This window comes from Carettochelys insculpta, chromosome 29 (assembly GCF_033958435.1).
Source record: "Carettochelys insculpta isolate YL-2023 chromosome 29, ASM3395843v1, whole genome shotgun sequence".
In the NCBI taxonomy this organism is placed as follows: domain Eukaryota; kingdom Metazoa; phylum Chordata; order Testudines; family Carettochelyidae; genus Carettochelys; species Carettochelys insculpta.
The window spans coordinates 11008198-11028459 of record NC_134165.1 but is presented as its reverse complement, the minus strand read 5'-3'; the positions used below and the strand labels follow the sequence as shown (position 1 = coordinate 11028459).

Genomic DNA, 20262 nt, shown 5'->3' with positions numbered 1-20262 from the left:
GGATGATTTACCACCTATAGACGATGCCCCGCCCCCCACACTCTTTGTAACCAAGGCAACCAGGTGACACCTTTCTTCCCCAGGAAACAGGGACCTGGCTGGTTTGAACTGGAACAAAGCTATTGAGCGGAAGTATTTTCTGCCAGGAGGAGGACCACCAGGGGCCTGGCTTAGGGACCCCCTCTGGACCACTGCTATAAGATTCAGGTGTTGCCCAGCTGATTAGCAGAGCACCCACAGCACGTGCTTCTATCGGTGGTGCACAATGACACACACCTTGGTGCATATAACTAAATTTATTCTGCCCAAGGATGGAAAAAATTAGAAGGAAGACTACTCTCAGCTAGACAAAAGCACACGTTTGAATGTGCTTCTGGCTTCTGTGCTGACGAGTCTGTGCCACGCTATGCTCCTGTCGACTAAAAACCTTCTGTGCTACCTGCTGAATGAGTCACGGCGGAGTGTGGATGGGGTGCAGGGCCTGGGGATCACCACACACCCTGGCAAACCTTAATCCCTCTACCTGGGGCTGTGCCTGGGAAGCCAGGAGCTGGGATTTCTGCTAGGGGCTCTCTTTGACCAGCTCTATGTGAAAAAACTACAGTACACAGGTGCTCCTGTACCAGCTTCTTCCCTGGGCTGGGTGCACACACCTCCTTTCCCCTCCCACTGAGAGCCAGACACGCAAAGCCACAGCCCCTTGGCAGTGAGCTGCCTGTGAAAAGGGGTATTAGCATCAGCAAGATGCTAGCATCTGGTACCAAATATTTGCGAGAAGTTCACTGGTCTAACGGCATCTCAGGCCCGATCCTCTGGAGAAAGAGCTTCAGTCGCAAATGGTTCTCTTGACTTTTTCCTGCTGTGTTATGAATAGCAGGGGTGGCTTTACTGATCTGGCCTGGCCTTCTCTAAATAACCTGGGAACAAACCATCTCTGCGAATTTGAGCGAGGATAAAATGCACGGCAAATTCACTGTGCTATTGCTTTCCAAAACCCCCTCCACAAAAATCAAGATCACCCAGGAGTTAAGGAGAGGGAAACCGGCCGTGTTGACCCTAGGAACTGAGCTGCAGTAGGAGAATTTCACAGCTGCATTCAGGCAAGTTCTGTACTTTGTTTACATCTCCAGGGAGCTGAAGGGACCTCCGGCTGCTTCCAGAATCGGGGAGAGCTGAGAACGATGACTAGATGAAGACGGGGAGAACAGACAGTGGCCGACAGGGATGACCCAGCAGTTTGGGTCACAGCCACAAAGATTTGGGCCCTTCCCTTCACTTATTGATTCCAACAAAGCAGTTTTGTTCTGCAGCAATTTCAGGCTGTAGTGTCTCCAGAGCTGCCTTCCCACACAGCACACCTGCTCTTTCTGCTGGCCCGGGGGAGAGAGCCTCCCAGGGGAAAGACACATGGAGACCGATGCTTGTTTCAAAATCAGAGTCTTTATTGCAACACCTGATCTTTGGCAGAGCTCGCCACGGAAGCGGACGCCTTTCCTCAGTGAAAAGACAGCCCCGACCTGGCTGAATGTCTGTGCAGAACCCTGGGTCAATGGACATCGAGCCAGAGAGGCGATCAGGGTGATTCTGCAGCTCCATGGGAATCGGCGATCCTTGTTGCAGTGCTCAAAGAGCTTAGTGTTGGGTGTAGTCACCTAACTCAGGTGACATCCTGGTGGGAGGAGCCAATCCTGGTGGGAGGAGCCAATCCTCTTCTGGCACCGTCTTCATCCTTATCTCCGGAGACGCTGACTGCCCCATGGCGGACATTTCACTCCCAGCGGCCCTTGCAGCGGGAGATCCAGCCAGGTTCCCGACCCTGGCCTTGGCTAGAACCGTCAGCTGGGCACCGACAGCAACTGCCCAGAGGGAGGCGCTGTGCCAGCTCGTAGGAACCTCACCCACCTGCTGGATCCAGAAGCCACGGGGAGAAAGAGAAGGGGAGCGCTCCTGCCGGGAGAAGCCTGGCTGGAAGAAGCGTTCAGATGCATCGTGGAGGAAACACCAACTGGATACTGCTGGAGTGAGTCCTCGTAGTTCTGCCCCCCAGCAATGGGGTGATTTCTTTGGTGGGGAATTGTGCTGAGACCTCCCACCATACAACACTGAGTGGGAGCACCAGCTGTGTTCCCTCGGATCACAGGATCCTGCTGGACGGGACTCAGGCTCCGATACCGCAGGGGCCGGTGATCTCAGGCACACCGGGGTCTCCCGTGCCTGTGATGATGTCGCTGAGAGGGGGAGGGGCTTGTCCAGCTCCGTGCTCAGCAGAGTGCCCGGGGACAGGGCATACAGTCAGGGAAGGTGCCAGGCCCAGGGGAGACCAGTGCTAAGGAGAACTGCACTTCTGCTCCCCGGCTGGGGTCCCTTCTGCTCCCCCCAGCATGGAGGCGCCATCCTCTCCCCCTGCAGAACCTGCATCACCATCCTCACTGATCAATCCCACCCGGCCGTGCCCCTCTGGCCTCTTCCGCCCGCAGACTGGAGCCATTTCCAGCCCCTCCCGCCCCGGTGCAGATGGGGAAATGGATACAGAGTAGAAGAGACCCACCCTGGGTCACAGCACTCAGGCATCCTGATGGCCAGTCCCCCCTGCTCTACCTGCTAGGCGCCGCTCCCTTCCCAGGCCATGGCTCCGCCCCTCCCGAGGAAGGCGGGGCGAGGAGGGAGGAGCTGGGGTCGGGGAAGAACACAGCCCTATTGTTCTCTGCTGGTCCCAGGCAGCCCCCAAGCACAGGGCTGGGTGGTGCTTCCGTGGGGCCGAGTCCGACATGACATGGAGGGAGTGGCCGGACCCTCGTGCCCTTCACTTCCGCTTGTCACTGCCAGCTGATTCCGCCGGGGCCTCAGGCGCGGGCAGTGGAGCCTCTGGCAAAGAGGGAAGAAGGAATTAGGGAGACCAGCAGCATCTGACCTTGGGGTGTGGGGAGGGGGCTCTAGCACCAGGAAGGGGGCTCAGAGCTGGATGAGGCAGGGGAGTTACTTCGCTCCTCTCACCTCCTGCACAGAACAGCCTCACCTAACGCATCACTGCCACCTCCACAGGCTCTGCCAGCATGGCCGACCGGAGGGAAACTGAGGCAGGAGAGGGACCCGCCCCTTATCGGGGCTCACGGCTCTGTGCCCAGCCCACTGGGACCTGCTGTCCCTCTGTCCCCCTCCCACCAACAGGGCCCTGGCTGCCCACCAGCACGGAGATGGACAGGTGACAGACATACGGGAGCCATGACCCTCAGCCCCAGAGGGCCCATTGAGGCACGTCTAGCCTGGGGCCAGGCCGGCAGGAAGGGCAAAGCCCCTCCAGGGAGAGCTAGCGCGGGGCCCTGATGCTGTTCTACAGTCCCCGTTACCATCTGCTATGGGATGGGAAGATGCCAGCTGCCCCCAGCAGGCACCACCCTGCCCCCTCCAGCAGCGCCCACCTTCCCTCTCCTCCGGGATGGTGCTGTCGGGCGCAGGGCCCTGCTGGCTCCACTGCTGCGAGCGGAACGTCACCATCTCCTCCAGGCTGCGCAGCACTGTCACGGCGCCCTTCTGCGCCGGGGGCCGGGGAGGCTCCGCCCCTCTGCAAGGCGGCATGGGGTGAGGGCCGTGGCTTGGGGATAGGCACCCAGCGCGGCTTCCTGCTCCCAGCCAAGCTACTCGCCCACGGAGGGCTCCCAGCTGTCCCAGGGCCACCCCCATCTCCAGCAAGGGGAGCAGAGAGAGCATCACACAGGGGGAGGGCCCAGCTTAGAGGGAGCCCATGAGCCAGCTGCCTCCCTTCACTCCCATCCCACACGGTCGCAGCCCCCAGCTGAGCACCGGGAGGGCAGGATCCTCGCCCAGCATGGAGGGAAAGAGCCCTCAGTTCCCCCTCCACCAGGCTGCTCACCTGTCGGGGGACACCACGCCCGTGTGGCTGAGGGAGCGTCTCACCTGTGAGGCGAGAAAGCGGGACAGGGTCAGGCGGAACGGAGCGACATGGGGGCACCGGGCAGCTTGGGAGTGGGGTCTGTGCCCGCTCTGACTGGCAGCCCAAGGGCACAGCAGAGGACTGCCGGGAACACGACCCGCTTGGGGAAACAGGATCTGAGCATCGTCCTCAGAAAAGAGGCCAGGGAGAGAGTGACCCCAGGCACCCTGCTCCGAAGCTTGTCCTGGCCCTGCCCCCTCTGGGGCTAGCTCCCAGCTGACCCACCCAGCCCCACAGGGCTTGGGGCTGGCAGAGGAGCCAAGCATGCTGGTTTCCAAGGGGTCCTCGGCCTAACCCAAAGGCTGCCCCCCACCCCAGGGAGCTCTTACTCGGCGGGAGTGCGGGAGTTTGGTGCCCACCAAGTCCTGGGGCAGGGGAGCCGGCAAGGGCTTGTAGAGCTCAGGGGCCAGGCGAGCGTTGGCAAATCTCATGCACTCCTCCAGAGTAGAGAGGAACTGGCTGCAGGTTGCTCGGAGAAGGGAGGAGGCTTCGTTCATCTTCTGGGGGTGGGGGAGGACAGAGGGCGAGTAAGAACGGCTGCCACAATCCTTTGCGTGTTTGTAGCACCAGCTTTGCCAAACCTACGGTACAGGTGGGGAAACCGAGGCAAAGAGGGCAGAGACTTGCCCCCTGCTCCCCCATTGAGCGAGCGGCCTCTCTGCTCTTTTGTTAGCTGGCTTTGTGGCACCGCAGACACACGCGTGCCTGGGCATTGCTCAGAAGAGAAGCTGCTCTGGGGAGAGAGTCATGCCTAGCGGCTAGAGCAAGGGAGGAGACATCAGGACTCTTGGGATCTAGCCCTGCCTCTGGGAGCAGAGTGGGGCCTAGTGGTTAGAGCAGGGAGCTCAAACCCACACACACCTTCCTCCTTCCTGGGCCCCACCCCATCTGCTTATGCCCTGAAGTCTCATACTCCCATGCAGATCCTGGCTGCCCTAGCTGGCAGTACTGCACCACCGTCCTGCGGCAGGGAGTTCCACTGGTTGACTCTATGTTGTAGCCCTCTAAGCTGCTGGAATGGGGCAGCCTTTCTGCCCCAGTAGGACAGAGTGGCTAGCCAGGACCTATGTCCTCCAGATCCTCTGACAGCCCAACAGCTGCCCCATAACCACCACCCCTTTGAACCTCGATATCGAGCGGGGAGCCGTTGTCCTGGGGCTGTGTGGACTCCTGGACGTCTAAGACCTGCTGGGTCAGAACATCGCAGTACAGCCGTAGCTCCGACAGCTTCCGGCCCAGTGACTCGCTGCTCAGCTGCACGTCTGGAGGGAGAGGAGAAGACCAACACCACCTTTTCCTATCCTGCTCCTTGCCCTGCCCCTGCCGCTGACATGCAGCCACCTCTGGGGTGGAACGGAGCAGCTGTTGAACTGCCGGCAGTAACGCTGCACTAGTTTAAGCCAGGAAGGGAAGGAAAACAGAGGATCCAGCAGAAGCTGTCATGGGAATGTTGGGAGTCAGAATGGAACAATCCAGGCTGGAATTTACCAGGACCCAGGGGTTGGTGCCCCAGTTCTTACAAGCTGCATTGGGATCATAAATAAGGAGAGTCATCCTAGACATGAGCATTGGCCTCAGCACTGACCTAGAGGGGGGAAAGCACCCACTATCAGCACAGCACCCCCTAGTGCTGGGGTGGAGCACTGGGCTCAGCACAGACCCCAACGGGAGAGTGCCCCCTACGGTCTACACTTTGCAACACAGCACCCATAGTGCTGCGCTCTGGGCTCTGGACTAATTGCAAGGGAAGCACCTGGCCTCTTGCTGAGGCCCCCTCCAGGTCACTCCCTGCAGCACAACACCCCCTACCGTGCTAGGGCTTTGGGGTCGAGCCAGGCCCTGCTGGGTGGGCCCCCACCTCTTAACCAGCAGGCGAGAGGCCAGACGGGATTGGCTCGAAGGATGAAATTCCAGTTCTGCCGTCACAGACGAGTGACTCCCGTTTGCTAAGGAGGAGGGAACACCCTCACTGGAGCCCGTCTCTGGCCCCAGCACAGGTGAAGTTTGCAGCCAGCCCTCTCACGGTTGATGTCCTGGACCCACACACAGAGTTCTGCTGATGACCCTCAGTCCTGCCCCACTCTCCCAGCCTTGCAGGTGCTCCCCCCCGTGCAGGCCTTTCCCACTGCCAGCCTCCTCGGTGCCCCTCAATCCCGACCCGCAGCCCCTGCTACCCCAGCCCTGCCGATGGCCTTCAGCCCCACCACTACCTCCTGCTCCTCGAACCCTGGGCTCACCCAACCTGCGACCTGCCTGGTATTCTAGGCCCAGATGTGACACAGCGCTCAGAGGGTTTGGTGGATGAGCAGTGAGCACAGCTGCCTTCCAAGCAATTGACCCGGGTCGGATTCCCAGCCAATGCAGGGGTGTGCTGGGGAGCAGTAACTGTTCAGTGGTTAGGGCACGAGCCTTGTCACCCAGAGGCTGGGAATTCAATCTCTGTTGGGGCCTCAAGCGTATTTCATGGTAACAGCTTTCGAGTACCTCGGGGCAGGTGAGATAAACATTGGTCAGGGATGCTATAAATGGTGGTTGGGAGTTCAGGGGACTGAGCTCAACGACCCCTTGAGGCGCTTTCCAGCTCTAGGATTCTATTTCCCCATGGTCTCCCTGGAACGGTGCCTGCCCCCTCCCTTCAGGAAGGACCCACCTTTGTCCTTCTGGCTCCTGCTGTCACCCAAACAGGCTTTTGAGCTGCCCAGGGCCACCAGCCACTTCTGCCGCTCGGCAGCACCCCTTGCCTTCAGGTAGAAATACTGCTCCCCTGGAATCACCAGCTCCATGCGGGTGGGGTCGCTGGGGTGCACTGCAGGGACAGGACAGTTGCTGAGGGAGTTCCCAGCAGAGTCTGTTCTCAGCAGGCATGACACAATCCAGCTCTGCAGCCAGAGTCCAGGGTCCCTCTGGAAGGACGAGGGAGTGGAGACCGGGCACTAGGACACCTGGGTTCTGTGTCTGTTTCCAACAGCCATACAAACTTTTGAAGCATTTGACTGGACAAAGCCTATGCACAGATTCCGGGGCCAGGATTCTTAAACCGGGGAATTATCCTGTCCTTCCACTGACAGGCTCAGTTGGCTGCAGCCCAGGCAGGGGCTCAGAGTAGTTTCCAGACACACTGAATTCACAGGACATTTCCCATGACTGATCAGCTCCTTGGTGTAATTCAGCCATGCTCAGAGGTAGAGGCAGAAGTGGAAAAAGTACCCCCAAAAGTTACCTGAGAAAAAGTGCAGCTCCGTTCACTTCTGGGTACTTGAGTATAATAATGAGGCGTGATGTGTGTGCGCGTATACTTTTATCAAGTAGTTTTCCAGAGGGATACGGGTGACTTGTACATAAGTACAACCACCCCACCCAGCAGCTGTGCTTTTACTCAAGTAACTTTTGGAGTATTTTTCCCACCTCTGGGTAAAGGTACAGTGCAAGTCCTCAGTGGGGAGGACAGAAACAGCCCAGATATAAACATGTGCGTGTCCCTCTCTGCCTCAGGAGGAGGGCCAGGAAGGACCCACTGGAGAATCTGCCTCCCCGATGCTCTGGATTGTTGCCCTCTCTACCTGCCAGGGTCACAGCTCACATCATGCCAACACCCCTGGCCCAGTCGCTCACCGCTAACCGCCCCCCCCCCCCACGCCAGCCTCTTGCCCTGCAGGGGAGCACCCAGCACAGACCTTTGATCTCACACACGGCCATCTTGATGCTGCCCTTGCTGCCTTTACCTACGTCATCCTGAGAGTCATAGTAGGACAGGATGCCGCTGTCCAGGACGAAATATCGCGGCTGCCAACCTGCAGGAGGAAGGAAAGACCAGTCAAGGGGCTTCTCTCCTCTGGGGAACCCAGTTCCGCTCCTGCAAGGGACGAGGCTCTCTGGCAACTACTGCACAGAGCCAGGGCTCCTGGGTTCGAGCCGCAGCTCTGGGAGGGAGTCGGGTCTAGCGCTCAGAGAAACGGGATAGGAAGGAGACCTCTTGGTTCAGAGTCAGGACTCCTGAGTCCTAGCCCGGCCCTTGCGCCATGTGGGCGCCACAGGCGGGTATCACAGGGCAAGATGCTCCCCTGAAAGTGGCAGACGGCCCGCGGGCCACGTTTCCCAGCGGTCAGCAGGCATTGTCCCACGGCCAGCCATGCCCACGAGGACACAGGCCTAGCTACAGCAGATCACTCTCCCCCTAGGGCTGGGCTGTGGTGGCCGACGCGCAGCACCTGCAAATCTCAGGTTCCTGGCCCCATCACAGCCGCCCTGTCCCGAGGGGGGTCTGGCAGCGGGACCCCTGTGCACCGGCCCAGGGCGTCTCCTCTGGGTTCTAGGGGATGCAGCCCCCGGGTGCTGGTGGGCAGAGTGAGAATCGCAAGCAAACGCTGCAGCTGGGATGGGCCAAGTTACCGCTCGCGCGGGGGGGCGGGGGGAGGCTGGAGAGGGAACAAGGACCGGCCCGGCTGCAGGGGGGCGGGGCCAGGTCGGGGAAGAGGGTCACAGATTGTGCCCAGGTCAAGGGGCATCGCGGAGACGTGGCCCAGTCCCAGGGGGCGAGCGGATCAAAGAGACCTGGCCCGGGTTGGAGAGGTGGGAGTCAGACGGGGGGGGGGAGGGGTCCGCAGGCACCTGACCCGGGTGGGGGGGGGGGAGGGGCAGTACAGGCACCTGGCCCGAGTCTTGCGGGGAGCGAGCCCGGGGAGTCGCAGGCCCGCGGGGACCCGGACGTTACCCGAGAGGTAGTTGGTCCATTTCAGCAACGCTCCCTCCATCGCCAGGGGCAGTAAATGTGAGCCGCCCATTGGCAATACCGGGGCGCCCAGCCAATCACGAGCCTGGGAGGGCGGGGCCATAGCTCTGCTGCCCAATAAAAAGAGAAAATTGAACAGCGGCGGCGGGGCATGGGAGATGCCAGCCAATCGTCGTGGCAGGTGGGGCGTGGGTGGGCGGGACTAGGAAGAGTGTAACCAATGATTTCATTTCGTTCTGCAAAGCGGCCATTTCGCCTATTTATTGCGCGCAAAGGGCTGTGGGTAATGTAGTTCTCCGGTCCATGATGGCCTTGGTAGCAAGATCTGAGCGCCCTGCGGTGGATTATGGGTAATATAGTCTCTGCCTGTAGGCCTCGGGGATGGGCCCTCAATGTCCCAGGATACATAGGGGGCAGCAGTATTCTCCGCAGGGGCTTGTGGGTAACGAGGTCTTCCTGCCCGCGTGGCCCAAGGATATGGCCTCCTAAGAACTGCATGTCCCAGGACACGTCAGGGCTGCGCGGTGCTTTGTGGGTATTGTAGTTCCTCTGCCCGCCTAGGTCAGGGACGGGGACCTGATTCGCACTCCACTTCCCAGGGACCTGTGGGCGGCGCTGGCGTCGCCTCCCCCCCCAGCCATTGTCGGTGGCGGCGCGCGCTGGCCGGAGAGGGGCTCCCAGGGCTGCAGGCGAGGTGGCTCCGGTGGGGCAGGAGGAGGGAATGAGTGAGGAGGAGGAGGCCTGCGGGACCAAGAAGAGTGGCGGGTTCCCCAGGTAACGGAGCGGCCCAGGGGCGGTCCCCCTATTGTCCATTCCCCACCCAGACCGGGGGGGGCGGGTCCTGGGAAAGCCCCTCCCACCGAGTGCTGTGGGTGGGCCCCCGATACGCCCCTCCCACCGCCCCCTGAGTTCTAGGGGCGGGTCCTGGGAAAACACCTCCCACCCGCATTTCGGAGGTCAGCCCTTCCAACTGCCCCACTGGGTATCGGTTCCTGGGGGAGCCCTTCCCCCCAGCCTGGGGGGCAAGTCCTGGAGAAGCCCCTCCCACCGCCCTGGGTCTGGGGGCGGGTCCTGGGAATGCCACTCCCACCACCACCATCTAGGAGGTCAGCCTCTCCCACTGCCCCTCTGGGAGGTGGCGAGGGGTTTCAGGGGTCAGCTCCTTCCATCCCCACCCCAGGTGGAGGGGTGAGGGGAGAGGTCGTATGCTTCCATATGGGTATGGGGTTGGGAGCTCATTGGGAAAACAGCTGCTCCCACCGGTAGTGGGGTACCCTCAGAGGGGCAAGAAGGGGTGAAGAGTGGGTTCTCCCACTGTGCCCCACCACCCAACTGGATACCGAGGGGATTTTCACTGAGGGCCTCATGGGGCGCAGCTGATCCTACTGACCCCTCTCACTGGGGTGATCCCCACCTAGGTATCCGGTTGGCAGGGAGATGCCTATGGGTTGTGGGAGTAGCTGCTCTTATTACGGTGTCATCATCCCCCTTACAGGGGGACTCTTTCACAGGGTCAGTGGGGTTCTCCAGGGTGGGAGGGTGAGCTCTCCACTGCCCCCTTCCCCACCCAGGTCTGGGACTGGCCCTGTGTATTTCATGTCCCAGGGCTAGCATTGGTCTGTGGTGGTTTCTGAGCTCATGTCCCTGCGTTGTTCCCCACCCCAGTATAGAGCAAATGCTTGCCTCCAACCCCGGAAAGACCCCGATCAGCCTTCTCCAGGAGTATGGGACAAGAATAGGCAAGACACCCGTGTATGATCTACTCAAAGCCGAGGGACAAGCGCATCAGCCCAACTTCACCTTTCGAGTGACAGTCGGGGATATCAGCTGCACCGGTCAGTGACCCATGAGGGAGGCGGGTAAATATTGTTCCCAAATGGGTTGGTAATGCTGAGATTCCCCTGACCCTCTATGTTGCCTCCTGTCTCTTCTTTAAAGTAGGCGCCAGTGCTTAGAGCCGGGAGCTGCGGCTCAGGGTTCCCTCTCTTTTTTTTCATCCATGTGTGGAATAAATTTTGTTGTGTGCACTGAGGCATGTCCAGATTTGCACCACCAGCAGAAACTCATGATGCCTGATGTGAACGCTCTGCTAATTAGCTGGGTGGCATTTGAATTTCTCCTGAGTGGCTGTCCAAGCACTCAGCATACAGGGAAAATTCTGGATTAGGACTCTTGGGATCTAGTCTGTGCTTCTTTGTAAAGTGCTAAGATCTTGGGTACAGGCTGTCTGTAGGGGTGGCGCTGTTGTGAGTGGAGATGGCATTGCTCTGGAAGGGTGGTGGGGGAGGGTTGTTGGCTAGAATTCTCCCTGGGATTAGGGGATGGTGACTGGATTTTTGGGGGCAGGAGTCAGCCCGGAGGTGGGCCTCTTAGCTTCTCACGTCCCAGTCTGGACCACATCTGGGACACCCTGGGCTGGAGGATCCCAGAGTTGTGTGACCATGGTTCAAAGCCAGCCTTCAGCACTCAAGGTCTTGTTCGGTAGCCCCTGAGCAGTGGGAGTTGGCTGGGTCTCAGCCCAGCACCTACTGGCCCAGGTGTCTCCATCGTGGAAACAAACCTCCTGAGCCTTGGCCCTTGCTAGCCCCTCTGTGAGCCACTCTTCAGGGCAGCCAAGGACAAAAGGGCCACAGCGACAGTGTTCCCTGCTCTGCAGCTGTTCCTGCTTGGGGGTTCAAGTCTTTCAGCTCTGGGAGTTGCTGACCTATCACTATCGCAGAGAGCTACTGAGCGACACAGCTGGGAATAGAACGTGGGAGTCCCAGCCCCTCACTGATCTAACCACTAAACACCACTACCTGCTAAAACTGAGAATAGAATCCGTACTTTCTGACTCCCACCCTCCCCGCTCTCGCCACCGGACACCTCTCCGTGGGTGCTGCACCCCTCCCCTCGATCTTGACTGTGTTCCATGTCCCTGTTCTCCCCACCCCCACCTGGCTTTCCAGGTCAAGGGCCTAGCAAGAAGGCAGCCAAGCATAAGGCAGCAGAGGTGGCCCTAAAACTTCTGAAGGGGGGAAATATGCTCGAGCCAGCAGCATTGGAGGAATCCAGGTGAGTGGGGCAGCGTGGGAGCTCGGGGCTTAATTTGCTTCTCAGCACCTTCGATCCCTGACCTCCAAACTTGCATCCCGCCCCAAACCTGTCCTTTACTCCTCATGCCAGCATAGAGGATGTAGGGGAAGGTGTTGGTGGGGAGGAATTTCAGCTGAGGAACGGCCCCCCCTCCCCCCAGCTGGTGCAGCCTATGAGCTCGAGCGCCGGACTGGGACTCCGGAGAACTGTTTGACTCCTGGCCAGCTGGGTGACTGTAGGCAAGTTACTCCTCTGTTTCGTGCCTCAGTTTCCCCAGTTGTAAATTGAATCGAATGGTACTGATCTCCTTTGTAAAGAGCCTTGAGACCTGTAGGTGAGGAGCACTGCATTAGAGCTGGGTGTGCGGCGGGGGGGGTGGTGGCATTTGATATTAAAACATCCCTAGTCCCCACGGTCCCTCTCCGACCCCCAGCTGGCACCAAGCCCAAGTGTTCGCAGGTAGGAGGAGCTGGTTCTTGTTGTGCTCAGAGGCATGAGGCCCGCTTTAATGTTTGTCACCTTTTATTTTCAAAGCTCTCCTTTCTCCCTAGAGCCCCTTTCTCAGCTCAGCACTGCCGCAGCACCCATCCCACCTGCCGCCTCTCCCAGGTAAAGTGGAAACTCTCAGGGAGGGGCTGTGGGCCAGGGACATCCAGTGTGATCTTGGCTCACCTCCTTTTCCATTGGTGGGGTCGGGGTGGGAGAGCTCACCTTAAAGGGGTTGGTGTATGAGAGCTTGGTGGGAATTCCATAGTCTAGCATGCACTGGGGCAAGAGGGATCGGGGGTAATGTAGTCACTGAGCCTGGGGAGAAGTCTGTATCACAGGATTTTGGGGGCAGTAGAGAAGAGCTGAAAAGGGATGTGGGCAATGTAGCCTCCTGCTTGCCTGATCCATAGGGCCCTGTCTGCAGTCTGTGTACTGTTTGGTATTCTAAAAGCCCCAACTCCTGGAGTCATGTTATTTCATAGGGAATCTCCACTTCCTTTCAAAAAAACCAAAACAGATAAGTATCTTGCCTGGGGATAGCCTGGAAAAGTTGAAAAAGTCTTAGTAACTCCCAGGCAAATGTAAGAACCCAACATTGATTATTGTTTCCTTATCACCCAATTCTTAAGCCAGTCTCCTGGTTTCTGAGCCCTCCAGGGTGTGTCTGATGCATTCGGTGTCTCAAGCCGGGCACCCCAAGATTGCTCCTCTCTTTGGCAGCACTCGGCTGTTTTCCTTAAAACTTATTTCAGGCCAGCTAAACTCTGTGCCGGGGGCTGTGCTTGGGAAACTCCGGCCCGTTGAGCTCCGAGGCGTGTCCCTGTCAACCCAAACTGTCCTGCAGCATCGGGTTGTGTCGTGCGTCCTTGGGAGGCGGCTTTTGCTAGGGCGGAGCATTGCAGGTGTCTTAGAGTACTGTAATTGCCCTTCAGGGCAGGGAACGGAGAAGGGGCCTGTTAGCAATTGAAAGTGCAGGGGACATTTGGGGTTGTGGGGCGGGACAGCTGAAACTGGGAACTCTTGTGAAAAGACCCAGGGGGCTTTGCATGACCCCTGCCTCCCTTCAGTGACTAGGGCCTTGCTGGAGCCAGAGCTGACTCAGAAAGGAGAGCGCCCCCTGCTGAGCCTCCCATCCTACGCCCTGCTGCACAGCAGCCCCTAGCATTCTGCTGGGGCATTGCACCTATCCCAGTTCCATTGGCCGTCTCCTGCCAGTGGGTCCCCCCACCCCACCCGCAAACCCCTGGCCCGCAGACTCCCTGGGCAAGGGCTGGAGGGAGCACCCAGCCGTCCAGCTCAGCTCCCTTCACTGGGTGCCGTTGTGTCTCATGCAGAAGCTCGCCGATGGAGGTGAAGTCGCCCGTCTCACCCCAGCAGTCGGAATGTAACCCGGTGGGGGCGCTGCAGGTAGGTGTAGCTGTGCCACCTTTGCCCTCTGGCGTAGGGGCCTCCGCTCACTTTGGGGCTTGCCCCAGGTAAGCCAGGCCTGGCTGAGTGCGGGAGGAAGCTATTGAAGCAAAAGACTTAATCACCCTTGAGTGCCAGAGTGATCAGATGGGGGCGGAGAGCCCAGTCTAAGCCCCCCAGGATAGAAAGGATGGGGATGCATTGGAGGGGGTCCAGCAGAGGGGAGCCAGAAGGATGAAGGGGCTGGAGCACATGACCTACCAGGAGAGGCTGCGGGATGTGGGCTTATTTAGTCTGCAGAAGAGAAGAGCGAGGGGTGATTTGATAGCAGCTTTCAACCTCCCGAAGGGGGGCTGGAAAGACGAGGGAGAGAGGCTGTTCTCAGGAGTAAGGGACGGCAGAACAAGGAGCGAAGGCTCAAGTTACAGAGGGGGAGGTGCAGGTTGGATATTAGGAAAAACTATTTCCCCAGGAGGGTGGTGAAGCGCTGGAATGTGTCACCCAGAGAGGTGGTGGAATCTCCATCCCTAGAGGTTTTTAAGTCCCGGCTTGACAAAGCCCTGGCTGGGATGATTTAGTTGGGGTTGGTCCTGCTTTAGGCAGGGGGCTGGACTTGATTGACTTCCTGAGGTCCCCTCCAGCCCTAGGATTCTATGAATCCTGCAGCAGGATGATTGGGTCAACTCCTGTCAGCTGTTCTGTGGCTCATGGGTGGACCTGAGGCTGTGCCTGCTTCATTAGCAGCCAGTGTGGGGTGGGGGTGGGATTGTCTCTCTAGTGGCTGGTGTGGTGGGGATTTGGGCTGTTTCCCACCCTGTGGTTATGTGACTCAGATAGTGTCCAGCTGGCAACTTTCTACAGCGCTCAGCTCCTGTGATTGCCGCTGGAAGAGCCGAACCACAGCTACCATGCCCAGTCCCATGTGTCTTGCCTGGGGCTGTCAGGTTTCCTCGGCCCCTCAAACGCAGGAGGGTGGGGGGGTGTTGATGGAGAAATTTAATGGCAGTAGCTGCGCAATGGAGGACCCTGTCCAATAGCCCTTGGGTGCCTGAGCCCCTTGGGATCCTGCCCAGATGGGCTGTTTCCCTCCACAGCCTGTTGGATGGGCAAACTCCCCACCTTCCCCTTGGGTTTGTCCTGGGTTGGGCTGTTGGTTTCCATGGCTTCTGCTGAGCCAGTCAGCAAGCGTGGGGGTTGCCATGGTGACGTAGGGATGCACGTGCTAGTGGCTGGCGCACCGGACTGGGGCTCAGGAGACCTGGAGTCTCCTCCTGGCCCTGTCACTAATCTCAGCCAAATCACTTCCCAGCTTTGTGCCTCAGTTTCCCCCCGTCACCATTGGCCTGTCTGGGGCAGGGGCTGGCTCTCCTGGTGTCTGTGCAGGACCATAATGCTCTGAGCTGAGACCTCTAGACGTGAGCAAGAGACAAAGAGCGAGACCCAAACTCCTGTCACGTGGGCAACCAAACAGCAGACAGGGAGGGGAAGGGGGCATTGGGCCTGCACTGGCCATGGCTGGATTCAGACCAGCCCTACCCAGTCCCTGCGGCCCCACTATTTAATGGTAGCAGCTTGCCCGGGCTGTCTCGGTAGCAGTTTGTCTATGAGGGACTCACGGGACTGCCCTGTCCTGGGCGTTTGGGGCCTGCCTAAGGGCCTCTCCAGCCAGCGCCCTTGCAGGACCTTGCTGGTGCTCACCCCACCCCACCTCTAGGGTCACTGGGGGCCCAGGCAGCCCCCCTCCATCCCTACCTGAGCAGCATCCTGTCCGGGGTCGGATGTCACCCTGTTTCTCCCCGGCCCCCAGGAGCTGGTGGTGCAGAAGGGCTGGAGGCTGCCGGAATACACCGTCACTCAGGAGTCAGGGCCTGCCCACCGCAAGGAGTTCACCATGACCTGCCGAGTCGAGAGGTTCATTGAAATCGGTAACTGCCAGCTGGGTGCTGAGGCAACAGGGATGGGCGCTCGGGGGGTGGAGCCACGTCACCTTCCATGGGGAGCTGGGTGGGTCTCAGACTGATTCCAGAGGCACATGGCGCCTCTAACATGGATGGGAGAATCCACCATTCTCATATGGCGCCAGGGAGGGGCTGTGCAGGGTCCTGACCCTCAGCCCTTTGCTGTGCCAGCCCTGGGCTCCCAGTCGCAGCCCACAGCCCCCTGCTAGCCAGCTCTGCCTGACGCCTTCAGTCCCCATCCCCAGCTCCCTGGTATTCCACCTCTGGGCTGTCCCGTGACCCCCCTCAACTGCAACCCACAGCCCCTGCTATCCCAGCGCCAGGGGCTGGATCTGGCTGACCAACATTGCTCTCGGGCTCGCCCAGCTATGAGCAGGGCAGGTGTACTTCCAGCCAGCAGCTTGTGTTCAGCTGCCCCTCTCGCACCTTGTTCTGCCTGCAGCCGAGCTGCTCCTGGGCTTCTCCTGCTAGCTGTGCAGAGGGGAAGAGGAGAGGGTAGTGCTGAGATCAGGGTGTTCCCCTGCCCCTGTACCCCATCTCTGCAGAGCAGGGAACCGGGAGAGAGAGAGACCCAGTGGAACTGCTCCAGTCTGAAGCATGGATGGTCAGTGACTCAGGTGCAGAGCAGGACAGGTTTCCCTTAAAGAGGCAGAGGGCGGCTTCTCTCAGACACTTACCCAGCAGCAGCCAGTGCGCGCACACACTCTCTCTCTCTCTCTCTCTCTCTCTCTCTCTCTCTCTCTCTCTCTCTCTCTCACACACACACACACACACACACACACACACACACACACACACACACACACACACACACACTGCAGTGCATTGTCTGCGTCCCCATCTGCCTCTTTCACACTCATGCTTGGTCTCTCCCTGCAGCTCCCAGCCCCGCCCCTTCTGCCCAAGGCCCCGCCCCTTCCCGGAGTTGGGGGAGCCCCAGAGCCAGCCCGTGACCAGCACCAACCGTCGTGGCTTGGCCCCTCTGCAAAAATTCTTGCCCATCCCAGGGGAACCCTTGATGCCGCCCAAGGGCTCCTCTTCTAGCCCTTCTCTGTCTGCACAGCCCTTCACCCCCTGTTCCCCAGGGGGGCAGGCGTGCCCGGGCCCAGCTGTGGGCACCTGCGCTGATGGGGCTCCCCCTGCAGGGAGCGGCACCTCCAAGAAGCTGGCCAAGCGCAATGCAGCGGCCAAGATGCTGGTGCGAATCCACAACGTGCCCATGGACCAGCGGGAGGGCAGCGAGGCCGAGGTGGAGGAGGACCAGTTCTCCATCGTGAGTGCGGGATGCTGTGCTGCTCGGAGGTGGGGGCCTGACCTTCTGAAAGAGGAGGTGTGGCCACAGAGACTCTGGCTCCCAGCATGCGGGACCATGGGGCCTTGCCCTCTGAGTGAGTTAAGTGTGGCCACAGAGACTACAACTCCCAGCCTGCAGTGCTCCAGCCCATTTGGGGGCAATAGGGCCTCGCCCTCTGCCTGGGGAGGTGCGGCCAGAGACTACAACTCCCAGCATGCTCTATGCAGCTAAGCCATTGGAAGCATTGCCCTCTCTTTGGGAAGGTGCGAGCGTAGAGAGTCCAGTTCCCAGCATGCAGTGCCCCAGGTCATTGAGAGGCACTGGGGCCTCACCCTCTGAATGGGAAGTGTGTCCATAGAGACTACACCTCCCAGCATGCAGTGTACTAGGTTGCTTAGAGACAAAAGGGGCTGAGTTTGGGAGCAACCTGGGGAGGTTCCAAGGCCCAGCCTGCACCATGCCCCTTGGTGCTGGGGGTCTGCCCTGTGGAGGCGACCGTGGTGCCATAGTGTAGCCGGACCCTCCAGCAGTAGAAGCGGAGGTTCAGTAGCTGGGATGAGGAAGCATTGCCCTGTGGACCTGGGCAGGGCTGTGGCAGCGCTGGGGTGAGGTGGGGCGGTGCCTCTGCCAGGGCGTAGCAGCTTCTGTGCCCTGGGCGTTTTCCTGCCCTGGGAAGCGCAGCTCTGCGCTGTAAGCACAGGCCTGGCCTTGCAGACGAGCCAGGACCCCAGCTGCTGCCCTCTTCCCCCTCCAGACCGTGGGGAACAAGCTGGACAGCCTGAAGGGCCGACTCTCCGGCTGCACCTGGGACTCGCTGCGCAACTCGGCGGGGGAGAAGCTCCTGCATCTCAAGAGCCACCCGCTGGGGGCCCTCAGCACCGGCTTCTGCAGCCTCCTGCAGGAGCTCTCCGAGGAGCAGAGCTTTGACATCAGCTACCTGGACATCGGTGAGGGAGCAGGGACCCTGCCCAGCCCTCGCTGGGGGGCCAGACCCTGGGCATGCTCCACTGTGCCAGTGCAGGCTGGCACTGTCCCTTCACCCGGCCTACAGGCCAGCCCTGCTCCTCCCTTGTCCCCCTAGAGCGGTGCTGGGGGCCAGCATCCTCCTGCCTCTGTTACTGCTGACTCCAGCCTGGGTGTTAAAAGTGCCCTTGGCCTGCCCTCCACCAGCAGGAGCTGAGTGCCCTGCCTGCCACCCCAGGGGCTCAGCACACCACCCTCTCGCACTGCCCCCCCAGCAGTGGCTGAGCACCCTGTCCTCTGGGGGCCTCCCCAGCACCTTTCACGTGAGCCACGGAGAGGCCATGTTGGCCCCTGGGCAGCTGCAGCTTTGGGGCTGCAAATGTTCAGGTGGCCCTAGGCAGCTGCGCGGTGATGTGTGTCTTAGGTCTGGTCCTGGTCATCTGTGCTGCAGCCTGCCAGGGTCCTCCCTCAACCCTTGGGAGCAGCAGGGCTGTCTTCTCCCCTGACCACCTCCCATGCCCCATTGGGCCGGCCACCAAGGAGGGCTCCCTGCTGTCAGGCTCAGCGGGGCAGAGTCTGCGCTCTGCTCCAGCCCCAGGAAGCCCCCAAGCTCAGGTAGACGCCACACAGGGGTTGGGAAGCCTGGAGCCCCAGACAGGAGCAGTGCCAAGACGTTGGGGAGGGATTGCAGTGCTCCATAAAGCATAAGGACAGCTGTGCTGAGACCGCACCATGCTCAGCTCCCACAGGGTTGGAGACAGAGGCAGTCCTGGTCACCCCCAGGTAGCGGCTCCTGGGCCATGGGCCTGGCTCCCTGCTCTGGGTGTTGTGTCCTGGGACATGTGCTCCTCTATGGGGCAGCAGCTCCCAGTTCTCAATGGAACTGGGCTAGGGGGCCTGGGGTAAACTTCTGCTCCTCCAGGACGTTCTGGGGCTCTGCCTGAAACCCCCCACTCCCAGCCCCGGTGCGCCGCCTCCTTGCGGTGCGCTTGGCCCTGACGCCTGGTCTCGCCCCCAGACGAGATGAGCCTGAGCGGCCTGTACCAGTGCCTGGTGGAACTGTCCACGCAGCCGACCACCGTGTGCCACGGCTCGGCCGCCTCCCGGGACGCCGCCCGCGCAGCCGCTGCCCGCAACGCCCTGCAGTACCTGAAGATCATGGCAGGAGGCAAGTGAGGCAGTGCCTGGGGGCCACGGACACTCAGCCAGGCAGAGGCTTGGAGCCACCCGCCCCCGCCCCAGGCCGGAGCTGCACAGCTCCACAGCCAGAGGCTCCGCAGGGGCAGGACCCTGAACCCTCCTGGCGAGACTCCAGCCTTGCTGGTGCCAGGCCTGAGCAGGCCCCTGAACCCTCCTGGCGAGACTCCAGCCCTGCTGGTGCCAGGCCTGAGCAGGCCCCGAGGACATGCTGGGCTCTCGGGCATGGCCGGGGGGGTGGGGCACTCAGCTGCTAGCCACGCAAGCAGATGGCTCCTGGCCCCAGCACTGTCTGTCCCAGGGCACCCTGGGCCTTTCCATGGCATCGCTTTACTCCGCTGCGGTGTGTGGGGGTGGGGGGGGAAAGGCTGCCCCATGGCTGCCCCCCACCCCAGCCCCTGTCCTGATCTGGCCACTCCACCTAAGTGCTTGTGGGCTGCTGGGGAGGGTCAGTCCCTCCTGGATTTGTCAGCAGCCTCTGGCTGTGCCCCCTGCCCCACTGGCAGGGGGGTCACTTCCAGCACCAGCAGCTACAACCCCAGCCGACTCCCCTGCAGCTTTGAAGCACCCCCTGGTTTGTGCTGGAGCAGCCCCAGGGGACGGGAGGGGAGCTGGGAGGGGGCAGATTTCTATCATTTAAAGGAGAGAGACGAGGTTTTCAAGAGCTGATTCCGACCCGGCCACAGGACCGTCTCCCCTCGGGGTGGGGCAGCAGCCGCCCCTCCTGTTCTGATTGACCCCTGGGCTGTGCTAGGAGAGCCCCAGGGCTGGGGAGTCTGGCCCAGAACCCACCCCAGGGGTGGCCGGTGCCCGAGGAGATGGGAAATAAAGTGGCTGGAGGGATTGTCTCAAATGTGGTGTGTTTCCTTGAGGGGTGGGGCCAGGCGAGCCCAGGACCAGGATCCTTGGCAGTGGGGCAGGGGCTGTGACGCAGCCAGCCAGGCACCGGACCCCCAGGAAGAGGGAGAGTGGAGCAGAGCCCAGCATGAGGCAGGGACGGGCTGGGCAGAAGCAGTTCTTGTCTTGTCCTGGAGCTGGGGTCCTTCGCTCTCTGGCTGGCAGGTGGCTCAGATGGAGCAGAGACTGGCAGCCCCGACCCTCTTCCCACCAGCTCCCTCCCCACATTCCAGCACTGCCCCTCTGCATGGCGCCCCCCCAGAGGCACCGGGGTGGGATCAGGCCGTGTGCTGTGCCCCCA

General features: G+C 60.5%; 2 protein-coding genes across 5 annotated transcripts; one reads left to right on the top strand and one right to left on the bottom strand.

The window, feature by feature from the left end:
* Positions 1 to 1421: 1421 nt before the first annotated feature.
* On the bottom strand, positions 1422 to 8726 carry LOC142003029 (pleckstrin homology domain-containing family A member 3-like). Of its 4 annotated transcripts, none has more exons than XM_074979642.1 (8): positions 8664 to 8726; positions 7627 to 7743; positions 6603 to 6758; positions 5078 to 5214; positions 4282 to 4452; positions 3872 to 3915; positions 3420 to 3562; positions 1422 to 2865 (listed from the first exon to the last, which is right to left on the bottom strand). In XM_074979642.1, exons 1-8 carry the CDS (start codon positions 8701 to 8703, stop codon positions 2804 to 2806), a joined length of 870 nt encoding a protein of 289 aa, XP_074835743.1. In that variant the 5' UTR covers positions 8704 to 8726; the 3' UTR covers positions 1422 to 2803. The 4 variants fall into 4 exon arrangements, with proteins under 4 accessions (XP_074835743.1, XP_074835744.1, XP_074835745.1 ...); XM_074979643.1 differs by having other exon boundaries at positions 4312 to 4452; XM_074979644.1 differs by having other exon boundaries at positions 8600 to 8702.
* Positions 8727 to 9321: 595 nt separating this feature from the next.
* TARBP2 (TARBP2 subunit of RISC loading complex) lies at positions 9322 to 19240 on the top strand. Its single transcript, XM_074979770.1, has 9 exons — positions 9322 to 9455; positions 10347 to 10516; positions 11630 to 11735; positions 12291 to 12365; positions 13580 to 13652; positions 15460 to 15577; positions 16756 to 16883; positions 17659 to 17851; positions 18886 to 19240. Exons 1-9 carry the CDS (start codon positions 9403 to 9405, stop codon positions 19041 to 19043), a joined length of 1074 nt encoding a protein of 357 aa, XP_074835871.1. The 5' UTR covers positions 9322 to 9402; the 3' UTR covers positions 19044 to 19240.
* Positions 19241 to 20262: the final 1022 nt, after the last annotated feature.